The sequence below is a fragment of the Falco punctatus genome (genome assembly GCF_963210335.1).
Source record: "Falco punctatus genome assembly, chromosome: 9".
Classification (NCBI taxonomy): domain Eukaryota; kingdom Metazoa; phylum Chordata; class Aves; order Falconiformes; family Falconidae; genus Falco; species Falco punctatus.
In genome coordinates this window covers 28209159-28225818 of record NC_137589.1, presented here as the reverse complement: position 1 = coordinate 28225818, position 16660 = coordinate 28209159, and the positions used below count along the sequence as shown (strand labels likewise).

Here is a 16660-nt window from a genome sequence, read left to right as displayed (position 1 = left end):
TTAGCGCTGCCCTGGGGATTGTTTAAGGTTCAGACTGGAATTTTATGGATTGATCCTCTTAATGCTTTATAGGCAGATTTTTGTCCTGGCCTTTGTTTTCAAAATTCTCATGTGGCTGTGGGAGGCTTGGTGGAGGATAAGCAAAGTTTTGTAGTCAGTGTATTTTTTGAACTACGTGTTGAGCTACGTTTATCTCTCAAATAAAATATACTGGATTTTTTGGCAACCGAAAAGTGAAAAGTAGTAATAATCCCTTTTTCTAGCTCCATCTGTTCTGCTTCACTGCTTCACAGCAGTCTGAGGACATTGTCCAGACTCCATTTTAATTTTCAAGGACATTACTAATTTTAGATGAATAAAGGCTCAGGAACTGTGCCATCTACAAGTACCCTGGGCAGAAGAGCAATTCTGCACTGGCATGAAGATCATTCAGGTGGCTTAATGAGCTTTTTTGACTTTAATAGCTGGGGTAGTTCTAAATGAGCTTTTTATGTGGCTACCCAAAGGGCTGGACAGCTTAACTTTTCTAAAGTTTGTTCTTGTCTAATCTGTTTCTTCTCATGATGCAAATGGAAAAAGCAAATTGGTCAGAGGAAAGAGATTCTGCATTCTACATTTCACAAATACATTTTTAGCCTTTTCTTGCTTGTATGATTTACAAGGTAATAAAATCATCAGGAGAAAATTAAAATTATGGGAATACCTCCCTGAATTAAAATGACCCTTCCTCCAACTATAGAAACTTAGGTTTAATTTAGGTACAAAGTTGGAGCCAGTCTTTGTAGCTTGGATCTGCTGGTATCTCTGCTATATCCCAAACCAAATACCCCAGAACTTTCTTGAAAGTTTGTGCTTAGAGCTGAAGCTGCAGCTGATGTCTAATCCTGTGTCCTCTGAGTCAGTAGCAGAAAACCCGCTGACTTCAAAGGGTGAAGATTTCATATATGAACTTCATGGCTCTGAGCCATTTCTAATCAAAGAAACAAAACCCACCAGAAGGCTTATACAACATTCTCTAAAGAGCTGTCTTGATGCAATAAAGCACATAAAAATGTGCTTAACCTTATTATAACTTTGAACTTAAAGCATGGGTTTCAGGACTTGAAAGAAAGTAGTATGAGCTATTTAGTACTGAATGAGTTGTGGTGCTTGTCCCTCTTCATGATCCTCTTCTTTAGGGGGCTTTGGTGTGGTTTGTTGTTGTTGTTTGGGTTTGTTTAAGTAACTTGATTTTGATCACCAAGCACCAGGAATAGAGCAGCCAACTGCATAGAAGGAAGGTGTCTTGTATTCTGGGGTGCTTGATTTGGGATGCAACCAGCTTGACTAGCTGCTCTGGCAGCTTCCCCACCTCCATCTCCAGATTTGGGCTTTGCTTTACCTGCTTTCTAGACACTGACCTTTGCCAGTATTTTCCCTGAGCAGAAGTAAGCTTATAGTTGTGTGTTTTATGGATTTGCTGCTGTCTTAAGTAAAGCTTAGTGGGCCATATTTGAACAAATCCAGCTTTGCTCGACAGTCCTACAAAAGCTTTTGCAGTAAGATATTGTTTTTTTCCTGTAAATGGAGGCTTTGAAGCCTGAAAGGAGCTGTCTGGTGCATGCAGGTGCTCACCCTTGAAATCAAGGAGCGAGCCACAGGAGGAGTTGTAAGAAAAATCCTATTATTTGCTGCAGCTCTAAAGTAAACGGGCAATGAGACACGTGCTTAAGTGCTGCTGGTTTGTTTCCTATCAGGATGAGGATGAAGAGGCTGAAGAAGAGAGCAATGGAGTCCTGGCAGCTGTTGCTAATAGTTGCAGTGCCCCTGACAATATGAGCAAGATCAATTCAAACAAAACCAGTATCGACAGAAAAAGGGAGACAAGTAAACACAATGGGTGTAGTTCACCAATGTCAGTAATGAAAAGACTTTTCTGTATCTTTGATTGCTTCCATGTTAAAAATCCTTACCACATAGACAACTATGCCAGATTTTCGTTCCCATTGTCATTCATGATAATTAATGTATTTTATTGGGTATATTATTTGTATTTCTAAATGTGTAAAATTGGTTTAAAGTTTAGAAAGTGGATACGGGAGGGGAAGATGCAGAAGAATGAAGTTACATTTGGATAAAGGGATATGAAAAGACATGCCATCTTTGCAGGCATTTCTACAAAGTTTCTTATCAATTCACTTTTCCACTGTTAAAATGACTGTCATCCAAAACTTTCCTATTTGCATGCATATCCCATATTAAACTATTTATCAAAGGCCAGTAAGTCCTTTTTTAATATTTTAATGATCAACTTTGTAAAATAAGAGGTATATTACACTTGTTTTTGAACTGCATTGAATACATTTAAAATTAAACCACTGATGTGTTGTTTTCCTGCTATGCTTTCAGTATTCAGTTCCTTATAACTTTGTCAATAATGTGTAAATTTTCCACATTGTATAATTGCAGATTGAAGTGTTTTTGCTTCACAGCAAGAAATAGCTTTGAAGGTATAGGCTACCAACACAAACCAAACAATATATTCCTTTTTGTAAGGTCACAAATATGTATGGAGACTCTTCCCTGCATCTTTAGACGGAACTCCTGTGGGCATCAATGGCTGCTCTGAGTAAGTGAATGGCAGAATATAGAAATGGACTGGAGCCAAAAGGTTTAGGATCCAGAGAGATGTTTTTCCCGAGTGAGGACATACTTAAGTGTTGGCCAGTCCTTAATGGAGTATGGCCATTTATCCTGACATTTATACTCTGTATTCTGCTCAGTCACCACTGCCTGCGTGACTATTATACAGAGGAAAAGTTTGCTATGCTTAATTTTCAGTTTAGCAAATTCATCTTGAGTCATTGACTACTAAGAATTTCACATAAAGGTGAAAAAGCTTCCTGAACTGAAAAGAAAACCCCGGATATGCAATACCCCTTGAAAAAAGGGAAAGTTTTACATAGATGAAATTGTGATCCACATGAAAGAACAGTTACACTTGATGAAAAACCGTAATAGTCTTTCTGAGCAGTTACTTTACTGACAAATATTACAAAAGTTATTGATACAGCAACCTGTTTCTTATATTGGAATCTGGAAGTTTAGAAGCACTTATTATTAATTTTTCCTGACCATAATATATGTGTGGGTCACATAGATATATCTGTGTAAATGTGTATATGTGCTTTTATAGGCTGTACCTTGGCATTTATGATGATCTGAGACACTGCCCACATAGTATTATGGGGGCTTTTTAAGGCATTTCTGACACTTTGATACACCTTTCTACCAGTGTGCTGCCTGTAAAGAACACCATTACATAAGAAGAAGAAAAGTGCAAAATACCACTGTGGGTTAGATTTTCCCCTGCTCACAACTATAAAAATCCATAAAAATCACTGCACACTGGTAAAAGACTATTAGGTCAATAAAATCCTCTCAATAACTTTATTTTCTAAACTGGTTGAGTACTGAAAGCTTGTTTCTCTACTGTTATCAGTAACGCCTTTTGCAAGGCTTATTGAGGCAATGAAACTTTCGGAACAGTCTAGGGAGTTTTGGTACCTTATGGGTCTTCTGACATTTGTATAAAAGCACAGGCATTCAAGGAATCAAACCAAGACTGCCTGTGTTAAGGACGAGCAAAAAGAAACCCCAACATTTTTTGTTTAACATTCTGCTGTTGCAGATTTAACCTTAAACCTTTTATTCAAGAACAGATTCTATGAGGTTTTTCTTGGAAATGAGGTGCAGAACTGGTCTCGGAGATCTCTTTCGAGTTCTTGCTCCCATAAAGTTCATAGAAGGCATATGGTAAAGCTCTATATTTGCTATCTGAAATTTGAAGTTTACATTAATCCTGAACCTTTTGAAAGAGTTATCTACGTGTTGCAAGTTACCTGTTGCATTAACACTGAATTTGGGATTTACATTTACTGCAAGCATAAGGTAAGCATTTAGAGTTTTGTAGCTTCCAATTAACTTGGAAATAATTCACCTTAAATATTCTTTTAGAAAGCTGTTGAAGGTCTGGACAGCTTTATTTACAGTGCATTGACTGATAACAGGGTCTGGTGTGCTAACTGTAGAGTGGAGTTAGACACTGAAGTCCCCCATGTTTTCATGAAAGAACAGACTCCAGAGCCAGATTATTTATTATTCTGCTTTGCATAATTCTGCATTAATTACCATTTTGAAATGGTTTGACATGACTGTGTAAGTGAAAGATCTTCCCTCCAGGGGACAGGGGAACAGATTTTCAGTGCCATGTATGAAGAATGAAGAACAGCTTTTAAATTATCCCATTCAAACATTCAAAATTGTCCCCAGAAACTATCAAATTTCTTGGAGTTAGCTGGAAAGACTCTTCTAAGTGGCATTCACAAGCAGTGCATTGGAAGCTAAAACTCAGAGGTAAATTAGAGATGGAGAAGTCTTGGAGCTAAGAACAGGGGCCGAAGCTGAGGCTGGGGCACTCAAAGCTAGCTGTGGTGATGAAAATGGGGTTTTACACCACGTGAAAAGGAAAGGGGAAAGACCTTGGACTTTCTGCCAGCATTTTCTGCTTAATGGCTTTCTTTTTCTTCCTTTGATTTTAACGTTTTCTAATCAGACACCCTCTCAGACTCAGAAATGTCCTGTTGTATTTGGAGGCCATTTGAGGCAGGCGTACAACTAGTGACCTGAGGCTGGTGAAGGGGGGTAATGGCACCGGTGATGCACCTTCGCTTAGTTTGTTTCGCTGTTAGCAGGGGGTGCACTACATTTGACATACCTGAAAATACCAGCCAGTCCAAGGAATAATTTTCGTTCCTCTGTGGAATATCTGCAAGCCTGGTCTTTTGGTTTAGCAGCCATCCCAGAGGTGTCTAAACATTGTGCAGACTTGAAAAACATTGATGACCTTGTTAAGCAATTTGGTATTACTGTCTTTCTTAATGGAAAGTTATGATGAAAGTAAAATCCTTTGCTGAACTATTTCTTTAAATATAACAACAACAATTTTTGGAGATTTTAGACATTTAAAGGTATTAATCCTTGCTACCTTTCCACTTTGGCAAGAGATGTGTTTCTCAGATTCAGATACGTTGTAGGTAAGCATCTCATGCAGCCTACTTATTAGGATGCTAATTGGGATGTTTTGAGAGTGTTTGAGATATTCCACCTAAATTAAAAGGGAAATACTAAGATGACATTTTAGAACAGGCATTCATTAGCTCTCTCATAAACTAAGAAGGCATTTAAAATTGATATCAGAACATTTATTTAAAAATATAAACAACTAAATACTCCATCTGAATACTCCAGTCAACACATATGGCAAGCATAAGATAAGGGCATCCATCTGTTGGTCTGAGTATTTATTTTCAGCAGTGGCCGCCTTTATTATCAGTGCAGCGGTAACTTAAATAGCTCCATTTCCTTCCTTGCAAGTCCCTTCATTGTTTGTGCTAATTGTTTTAAGAGAGCTGTTATGTCTTTTGGCATGGGAAAATGTATTAAAAAAAAAGAGATGCCCCACGTTGTCACCCTGCAATTCAAAAAGAAATTACCAAAAAGGTTAGGGATTTAAGAAAACCTACACAACAGTAAAGCTGGTGACAGAAGAAGAAACAGAAAGATGCAAATCTGCTTTCTGTTAACAGCATTTGCCAGTGGGGTGGTGCAGCAGAGTTCTGCCTGAAACACCTCTGCTGCCAGTGCAGCCTGAAGAGGCTGCTGAGCCGGCTGCTGCATACAGTTTACTCCATGCAGCAGTAGATGGAGCTAATTAACTACTCTTCATGATTGAATGAGCAAATGTAAATGGCAAATGCTAGTTAAGGAATACTCTAGGGAAAACATATTACAAGCTGACATTTGTACTGTAGTAAGTGGGTCATGTTTGTAGTGACATACTAATTAAAATCAGACAAAACAGCACTGAAAGGTGGACCGTTGAGGACTTCCATTTTTCACACTGAAGTTCAGGCTTCTCAAACCCAGAGTGCTGTTTCTATCATTTTAGCCACTGAAATCATATACATATTCTGCAAAGTAGCTTGTGTTTTAAGCCTGATTTTTTAATCCTTATGTCAAGGTTTCTGTCCTGCAGGTTGTGATGTTCCAAATCCAAGTATTACAGCATCTCAGTATCTCAAGGCAGGCAGAGTAGTGGCCATACCAACAGTTTTCCTATAAATATTTAGGAATCCTAAATAAATGTTCCCAGGTAATTCACTGGCACACTGATAACAGACACAAGGATCAAATTAATTTTAAAAGCCACTTCAAATCTTTTGGAAAAGTTTCCCTCTAAACAGGGTTTCTTGAAATGGTGGGAAACTGAGTGTTGGAAGTCTTCTGGGCTGATCAAGCAGGTTGCTGCAAGAGCAAGCTATCTCAGCTGGAGAGTTGGACTGGCATGGATTCTGCTTGCTGTAGAGAAGTCGGAGCTTGACAGCACTTAAAGCAGGTAAGCTTGATATGATTTTGAAGTCTGTAATGAATTTTCCATTACTTGTTAAATAATTTTATAAGTAAAACCAGGGGTCCGCTATAATAATATTGCCAAATTCAGCTTTTCATCAATTTCCATCTGGAGACATCTTTCTTCCCCAGTTCCATCTGACAGTCAAACTTTCCACCCTCAGAAAGAGAAGGATAAGGGAGTATTTGGGGGGGGGGGGGGGTGTTGTCTCTTGATGTGAGTTTACTCATATAATTTGGGTTCTGGGTTTCTTTCCAAATTGAAATGGACCCTATTTTCCCATTCTAGATCAAACACTGCCAAAACTTTAGAAGAAAAAACACCCCATAAGATTTTAGCACCATCACATATGCAGAGAAACCATAACCCTAATTCATTTTCAAACCCTGCTCTGAATTTAAATTTAATCCAGATTTAACCACTGGATAACTTCATCTGTATTAATGCACAAACAGCTGCACTACTGTTACTTCCCTTGCTATAGCAGGTAACTTTGAAACTTAGTAAAATAATTTGATACCAGGGTTATCTGTTTCTCAGAAAGGAGAGGAATATAATTTTTCTGCTTTAAAGGCAGGTCAGGAATGGATCCAGAATAGCAGCTCTGGCTCTGGCTGGGGCTTGGCTGCTTTGGAAGCAGAACAAGCTGGCAAAATTAGAAAAAAATTAACATGAGAATATAAAATGCATATCAAACCTGGATTCCATATTAGCATTCTCAGCTTGTATGCCCCTGGCCCTCATGCTGATGCTAATGATGTTGCTACAGACAACATTCATTGCATCTCAGAAACTGTAACAAACTTGTGAGATTTGCCAGCGTGAGGAAAGCTAGCATTACACCAGCTGATGCAGTCTTGAAAGATGCAGGAGAAGGGATTGTCTTTTCTTTTTCTATGTTCCAGTTTCTTTAGGAGCCAGTTCATCTCAGTCCACTTCCAGTTTTGTTTTTTTGAGCACCTGCATTGGATGAGTGCCACTACAAGGTGAACAAGAATCGTGTAACACTGGATTAGTCTCTTCTGAGGGAACCATCCGTTCAATTATATGCATTTAAATGTTAGTCCGTTAGACTCATATGCTGAGCTATGTTATGCATTTAGCTAAATCAGTCCTAATCAAAGTGCTTTCCATTCACAGCAGTATGCTTCTGATGGTATCTAATGAATAAAACTGTCCTTTTCTGTGGTATTTTTCCACCCTTGTGAACAAAAGAAGACCTGTAGAAAAAGCCCTACCTTATAAGTGCATGAGTTGGCCACAGGGATCTGGTCCATTCTTCGCTGTAGTTTTATAAGGCTTACCTTGGCAACCCTTTGGTGCATTTCTGAGAACAGAAGAACTGACAGTCTTGACCTTTCAAAATGGCACAATCTTCAAAATAATAATATAGCAGATTAAAGTCTGAAGAAATTTTCTAAGTAGCTAAATATAAATTGAACCTTGTTCTCAACTCCTTTCCCAGAAAGATGAGTAAGAGACTGAGCATCATTTTATCATCTTTCCCCATCACTCTTTATCATCTTTGTATAAGTGTTGTGCTCAAGTATCATTCCTAGTACTTTTGTGTTTTTTTCATAATGAAAGATTCAGAGATCCTTGCCATTTGTTTTTTTTATTTAAAAGAAAAAAACTGAAGTATGATATGCAAAGAGCTAAAAACTTTGAAGTCTGAGGCTTCCTATGCTCCAGGATAGTTTTAATCCTACTGAACAACCTTTTCATGCACTGCTGGTCTACATATTATGAAGCCTGATAATAAGAACTGATAACTCTGGAGATTTCCATACATTTCCACAGAGGATTCTGTACGGATGCCAGCTACATGGCTGATCCTGCACCATTTCAAACTACATATGGTCACAGGTTCTAGTGTCTTATTTCAGGTGGAAGAAATGACTATACTCAGAAATGCAAACCCCTTGCTCTGTGACTCTCCTTTCCAGCACATTCCAGCTGCCAGGCAAAGCCTCACTCAAGTTTTGGAAAATAAGGTAATACAGCAGCTGTAGTGGTAAAAGTTTTTTGTGGTTCACCAGTCCCACTATGCACCTCCAACCAAAGATACTATAAGAGCCCAAAAGGAAGAAGAGCCAAATCTTTTATTTCTACCTTACATTCCTAAAACTCCAATTCCTAACTTCCTGCTTCTGGGCCAATATTTTCAAAGTTGCATTTGCCTTGGGTTGCCACACATTGCCTTAAAAGTCTTTGGATGGTATCTGAACCTTTGTTTCTACAACCCAGCTTTAGATTGTTTCTGTAGCAAGTGCACATAATGGCCTGAGTTGGATTTCTCTCCTGTCAGATTACTTGAATTACCATGCAGCTCTTTACCAGCTGAATCAAAACTTGTTTCTGTATTTTTTGCATCTCTGCAGATGCCTGTATTCTAGGTCTAGCGTTACTCTTCCCAGAAGGCTGTACATTGTTCTGTGCTAATGTCAGGTTTCCTGACAGAGGGACAAGATCAAATCATCAATTTTAATGATATTTCAGCATTATCCTGGTCCTGTGTCATTCCTGTGTACACTGCAGCCATCAATCTATGTTTGTCTAAAATGGTTCATGCCAGAACCTTAAATGTAGAGAGGGCTGAAGAAGCTAATTTATTATATTTTGACAAGGACAAGCCTCATCTGGCAATCCAGTGTGGTTGAGTGTATCCGGTGAATAGTGCATCCACTTTCTCAGATCTAAATTGCTCTGTTAGTTTCCATGACCCCCTTATCTCTGTGCTGGCTCTATCTACCCTGGCTTCCCTATCACATGATAGGACTGTGTCTGTATCTTCCAATTGCATTTCTAATGGTTTTCAATGTGTGTGATGCTGAGAGAGCTTGCTGGTACATAAGCCTCCTTTGCTGAAAAATAGGATCACTCACCCCAAAATGTACTGCCTCATCTGCAGCGTGGGAGACTTGGTCATGGCTCCTGGTTCCTCTTGTCTGGGTTTCATTTCTGATTTGAATCACTACCTGTAGCAAGGGAAACCTCTACACCTTTGCCTGTCAAGGGCTCTCTAGTGAAAAACTTCAGATTTTTAAATAGCATGAAGTGTGCATTAGGTTAGATGTATCAATATATCTGCCCGTTAGTCCATGCTACCGAGTTTTTTGGACCAATTGTTGCATTTTTATGAAATAGGATAAAAGAATAGTAATCTCAGAGAGAGGCTGTTCCTGCAAGGTTTATGAAAATAGATGTCCAGGTCAGAGAGACATCTGACTGCTACCCACCGAGAAAAACACTCAGGCATGAGCCTGAGCCTTTTTAGATCCCAGAGAACACACACTGAGGACAGCACATCTAAGTGCCTCAAATGCAGAACAAGCTTCAGTCACAATTTACGTCTTCCCAACATGAGAGTCAATCAACACCAAAACACAAATCTGGAGAAAATCAGCCATCATTAGCTCTAATATTCATGAACTACTTCTCTTCTCTGCTCCTCAGAGACTGGAAGTGAGGTAAAGGGCAGAGGCACTGGTCTCTGCTGTTTTTCTGAATTACAGTGGGAGTTAGAATTTATGTCTTCAGCTTGGCCTGTGTGAGAACATTGTACAAATGATGCTGCTATAACTATAGAAAAAATATTTATGTCCCTAATCTTGCTCTTGCTCACATTGTCCACCCCCCCCCCCCCTTTCTTCCTTTCATCATTGTAAATACACTCTTGTAGTATTAGACCAGCGTTTTTTTCCAGCTGAATTTAAATCTTTCTTGGTAACATGAACTAAATAAAAATCAGCCCGCCTCCTTCACCTCTGGCCCTGGGTGGCCTCATGGAAGTCAAACTGGAACATACAAGGTGAAAGAGTTACTGAAAGAAGTGGCTTCACCTTTGTAGGAAAGAACAACCAAAGTAAAAATGCTAGCTTGTAGCTGAAACAAATGTACTGTATCCATCTCCTCAGAAGATTATGTATTTGTAATCCCGATTAAAGAGCAGATCACTGGAATTATACAACATACACAGAAGATATTTCATCTAGAACCTGAAAAACAAAATAATGATCAGAAGAGGGTGCTCTCAGCTCATGCTCTTTTGGTTTTGTTTTGAACATTTTGGTGGAAGCCTGTAGAATTTTCTTCTCTCTTTGTTGGGACTAATAAAATGTCTTTTTGTAAAATATTTTATTGGATTTTCCACTAAATAGATTGCCCTTCATACTGCACCATGTGTAAAATACAGGCTCAAATCCTTGATTCTAGAGCTTTCTATACGGTTTAGGCGGCTTTCTGTAATATTAACGTAAGTCATTCCACAATGAATTTGCTGTTTGAGCTCACGCTGTTTTCTGTGTTATGTTTATGTTCTCATAGAGTCACACTCTGGTGACATTAATATTTACAGGAACTGAATGCCTAGCACCCATGACTGACTGCTATGAAAAACTTTAAAAACTGCAAGGGCAGCAATTCATTTCAATATCACTTGCATTTTTATCCAGACATGAAAAGGAAATGATAACATATAGCTTCAGTGATCAATTTCCAGTTATTGAACTATCTCACATATCTAAATATTCACAAGCAATTGATTAATTGATCTTTAGAGAAGAATTTAATGAAAACTTAGTGCTGCCAATAATTAATTTTTTAGGGAAGCATTCAAGCACAGAGTTCACTTCAGGGAGTGTGGTGCATCAGAAAATACCTGACATTTGATAAGTTTTATTAAAGCAGTGCTGATGTCATGGATAAAAATCAGCCTTTCAGAAGTTAGTTGATATATGTGTGTAGTTTCTCCAGTTTTTGGAGGGCCAGTCTTTTAAGGTGATGGAATTTTGCTGTGCACACAGCACTAGAATACAGGAGTAAGTCACGGCTATAATCCTAGATGTTTGCAGACTTGGTTTTCTTGTCTGAAGTGGTGTAGCAGAAGGTAAATGCAGGCAGAAGGAAGGCACCCTCTTCTAGTTGGTGCAATGCAGCATTTAGCTCCAGTCCAGCTTGCTCATGGAAGAAGCCTCCCTGACTCTGATTCCCCACTATTTCACTTTTTCTAGCAATACTTACACTTGTATAAAGTACAGTGTAGCCATCTTTTACAGGCACATACAACGAGTGCCTGGAGCCAGGGAGGCATGCCTCTTGTATTCAACAGCAGTGATTGAAATGGATTGTAAAGGGGTTCTCACTTTCTGTGCATGTGCAGATGTATCTGTGTATGTCTCTACATATATCCGTACAAATGTTTCTTGAAAAAGCATGATTTTAAGGGTTGGTTTCTTCTGCACTTAAGACACTGCTTTTCAATTATGTGCATCAATGGTCAGGTCAAAAATCACACCAAGTAATAAACAGAACTCCTGCAGGTCCACATGCAGAAGGGAGCTACTCATCAGGGTGGCCTTTTGGGAGAGAGTTAAGAAAGCAAGCAGAAGATAAAGTAGAGTCCCTGCCTCACTAAGTCTGTTTACATTTGTGGGAGAACAGTTGATGTTTGCCGGAACTCTGAATAAGGAAACCTGTCTTCCACCATTTTAGATGTGGGTTTATGCTTTCATTATTTAGAAGAAAGGGAAGAAATAAAAATGAGAAAACAGAAAAACAAGACCATTTTTCTTATGAAATGTTTATACGAAAGTACCGTATTACAAGGAGGTAACCTGTCACTGCTATTCTAACAATTTTCATTCCAGGTTCTTGCTGTTCCTGCACTCCTCAACATGACAGGTTAAAAATGAAGGAACCATGTAGCTGGGCAGCACTGTCTCAGCTGTCAGGAGAGAAGATCATTTTCGGTCTCATCGATTGTATAAAGAGGGACTCAAAGGCATATCAGAGAATAAAATGTGAATTATTGGATATCCACTACATATTGAAGAAGGGAGGTCAGAGACTGTAGGTTGCCCTTGTAGCTACTTAGGCTGGTAGAATGTCTGGAAGGGTCATCAACGTGGGTGCATTAAAAAGTCATAGGAAAAAGCAGGAACTGAGACATCAGGTCAGCAATAAGCTAGCACAGATAGATAATACCTACCCTTTAATCACACCAATTGTGAAAGAGACACTAGAATGTGGAAAGCAATTGCAGAGGGATGTTCAGAAAATCATAGCTGACCTCTCCAAGACTTGGACACGGAGTATAGATACAAGTGATCTGCACTGCAGCTAAAATACTGCATTGCAGACAGCAGAACTGAGTTTTGCCCTTAAGATCTAGCAAGTATTGCTAATACAAATGTGTGTATAGCATGACTTCAGAGCTGGTAACACACTGCTTCCATTGCTGCCTAGCAAACTCAGTTTCAGCTAAGGAATTATAATGATGTTAGCAATGATCACTCACTTTCTAAATGCCTGGAAGAAAACTGGCAGAGGAGTGATGAAAGCCCCTTAAGATGACACTTTGGAAGGTATCAATCTATTTCACCTATTTCCAAGATAAGTTTCCACCCAAAATGGGGCTACTGTGGTAAAGAAAGGGATAGACAATCCTATCCCAGAACACCACAATTTCCCTGTCTGACTGCTTTTGCATTTGATGAGATGTAGGCTGAACAAAGGAAGAGTCTGAAGGTTTGATTTTCAATAGATTTTACTTCCCACTGACAAACCAGCATAAGGAGCACTACAGCCTCACAGAGCACTGGATTGAGATTTTCCGAGACTTTAGTGCTAGACCCATCTCTTTTGGTGTGCTTTTCAGCCAGAACCTCCCCACTTACTAACATTTCACATAAAAGTCCTTGGGCTAATAAAGCAAACTGCTATCAGCAGCTACATGTTACTCTTAAAATAAGAGAACAGATTTTCTAGTTGGACTTTGGGCATCCAAGTCTTCTGGACTAGGGTAAAGGAAGGAGCGCTGGGCTTTTGGGGAGTCTTTCAGTCCTCATTTCTTTGACTCTGTGATGACTTTTACTATTAGGGCAAGTGAAGGCACATGCCAAAAGTTAGATGGCGAAGATATCTGTTCATATTTGAAATATTTCTTAGTAGAAAACAGTGTTAACAAAAAGCAGACAGACTCAGTTTATCACTATGAGCTCTGAATCACAGCTTTTTGGATGTGGAAGGCCAGCAAACGTGAGTATACCACATAAAACAATTATCTGCAAACTCTTTTGCAATAAAATACTACCTTGTTTTTAAGGCAAATTTAAATAAAATGTCTGAAATAACCCCATGTAGTTTTTCTAGTTCAGTGGAAAAAGATAATTGCTTTTCACAAGAAGTCATCTTAGCATTTTTTCCATTTGATGCCTCAGCCTGCAAAGAACGAGCTGAATTATTCCACTACTGAAAATATCTAAGGACAACGGGCTGTTTTTTATAGGTCAGAACAAAGAATTTATATTCAATATTTATGCCTTGGTTTGTCTCTACCTCCACCAGCACTTTCAGAGCTAGCAAATGAGCTGTGAATAGCTGCTCCTCTGGCCCCAATATCTGAGGGAGCAGCAAGCTGTAAACTGCCATGGCTGTGCATATTCTTAAACATTCACATGAGTTGCTGGTATTCTTCTTTTGGCTGCTCCTGAAAACCTGACCTGATTACATGTGCAAGTGTAGATCTCTGTTTATTGCCTACTGCTATTCAGCTAATGATTTAACCTCACATAATTTTTTGTAGCTTTTATTGTTCACTACTACATATTTTACCTTTCATAAAGATCCATGGTCTGAAAGCTGTTACTAAGTCAACTTACCTGCATTGATTGGCAATGATTTTACATAAAAGAAAGATCACCACTATTTTTATTTCACGGACCCAACTTTTGGACCAATCCCTAATCACTCAGTTTTGAGTGTCTACCACTTTACTGCTGCTAGGGTACCAGCAGAGCAGCTAGAAAGTATCCTGCTCCTTCGAGTAGCCAGCATGAGGACTTACCAGGGAGATTTTGGACCTCTCAGGAAAGTACAAGCAAGACAACTAGAGAAATCCTTGAATAGGCTTCAGAATATATTTTAAAAAAATCAGCATGGATTTCTGCAATAAAACTAAAGCAAAGAATATATGACTAATCCTGCACCCTTTGCCCCTTGTTGGTAAAGTCTGTGGGGATGCATCTCAGATTTTTTAAACATAAGAAAATGAAACTTTAAAAACAGCAGGAGTTGGGGTTTGATTTAAAACAGGCATTTGTACAAGTTGATTTTCTTTTCTCCAACAACAACAAAAAATACAATGAATATTTTATAGCTAAAATTCATTTATGTATAAAGAACCACAAAGTTATTTCCTCATTGCAACGACTATAATAGTATTGCTTCAGATAACCCACAGACATCTCTATAGGACAGAGAACTATTCAGTACCACGTGAATTCAATCCTTTACAGAATTATCACAGCTGGCAGATAAGGAATAAATGACTGAAGGAAGGTTTGCAAAATCCTGCCCTATACTGACACAGCAATTTCAGCTATTCATAGGATTGTTTTGGGAATCTCTTCATCAAGTAAGATATTTGATCTGTAAAGACTTTTTAACAGCCCTGTTTTTAACAATACATATGTCCTTTTTTCACATTTGAAATCTGTTTAAGGTCTCTATCTTTAACATTGACTTTCCAAAGACTTAAAAACCTCTATGTGATGCACTTTGGGAATTCTGTCTAAGTAGAGGACTGAAGGTTGATTCCTGTGCTTAGATGCTTTGCTCAAAGATGTACAGTAATGTGAGTTTAAAATATACTTGCTGTCCATATGGAAGTATTTCTCCTGAAATCTTGCCAGTGAGAGAACTGAATCTATTGCCAGGTGAAAGAAGTAAAATGCTAACTTGTTTTCATTTACTAGTAAAACCAGTATCTAATAATAATAATGCTTCTGGAAAGTAGAGCCTTAGGATTTAAAGGGATTAAAAAGAAGAGATTCAGCTGTTATCACTGTTGAAGACCTACAAAATTATGATGTGGCGATTGAGCCACACTTAATCTTTGCACAAATGGCAAAAAGGCTTTTTCTTAAACTTCTTCATATAGGCTAACTGTCTACAACTCCTTCCTTTTTTCTTTCCTGATACATGAGTTGCATATAAGTTGGATGCTTCTGAAAATGAACCATTAGAATGAAGGATAACCTTCCTCCCCACCCCTATCAATGGAAAGACTGTAATTAGTTTTAATTGGGTGTGAAGCAGGACCCCAAAACTTCCAGCTAACATCTAAGCAAAGGTCTGTGAAAAGATATTGAAGGGATACATGTGATGTGCGTGACTGAGTTGTGCACTCCCTTTCTCTCCTTGAAATTTTGCCTACCTGGGTAAAGCAAAGAAGTGGGGGGATAACACAGAATGAAGAGATTAAGAAATGTGGAGCCAGGATATATGTTTGTGTATATATATATAAACCCAATACTTTTAAAGGGGAAAAACATATCTGAACTTTTAGATGGGTAATTGTATTTTATTTATCTGTGTTGCAGCATTTAATGCTACTTCTCCATCAGACATCCTGAAACTCTGTGAGCCTTGGCGAAAGGCTCAGAAAGATGTTGCTGTAGGGATCCCGATCTTACTGATTTATAATTTTGGTTATGCTGCTTGTGGTTAATGGGTCATGTATTTTTTCTTCCAAATGCACTTTCTCTGAATTTCAATATTGACCTGGAATACATGATAGTTCAATATTTTGTTTTGTTAATGATTTGGCAGTATTAAACAAAACAGCCAGGGACTGTATGTGATTGATCCCATTTAGTAGGTGCAGTTTGGAGGGATATGCATACTACACTGCAGCTAGCTTATTAGTCAGGAAAAGTGCTGCAGTAGTCAACTAGCCCAGCTGACTAGGATAGATGTTTCCCAAGAATGCTACCTCTGGCTCTCTCTGTGCTGGTGTCCAGATTGCAAACAGTGGTAATAGGGACAAGGAGAGGTACAGTATCCTTTGCTATGCAGAGGTGGATGTGAATTTGATTTGGGGATTTCTTACACTGACTAGCATAAATTTAAATTTCCTTTTAACAGGAAAGAAAGTAGTATTGTTTTGCCATTATACCCATAAACTACTTTCTTATTTTCCTTCTTCGGGTATTTCTTGTTTCTGAAGATGGCATCATAGGCTTAGTTGTCCCTTGCACCTGAGGTCAGGTTGGTGCTGCAGTGTGGGTAAGGACTGCTTGGATTGATGCAGCTGCTTGGTGCCCTTCTGCCAATGAAGGACCCTTGTAGTGGAGATTTATTGTCCTAAATCTCACATATGCATTTGCCTTCCCTCTGTCCCTCATGTGCCATATGAGGCACAGGACA

The 16660-nt window shown here is 38.7% G+C and overlaps 1 protein-coding gene across 2 annotated transcripts in view; it reads left to right on the top strand.

Moving 5' to 3' along the window:
* The window catches only part of LOC308069197 (gamma-aminobutyric acid receptor subunit pi-like), a 63741-nt gene extending 61365 nt beyond the window's left edge, over positions 1-2376 (top strand). For both annotated transcript variants that reach the window (XM_080401102.1, XM_080401103.1), the window contains one exon: positions 1737-2376. In XM_080401102.1, the coding sequence (XP_080257228.1) occupies positions 1737-2039 (303 nt within the window). In that variant the 3' untranslated portion in view covers positions 2040-2376. The remainder of the gene's footprint in view (positions 1-1736) is intronic.
* Positions 2377-16660: the final 14284 nt, after the last annotated feature.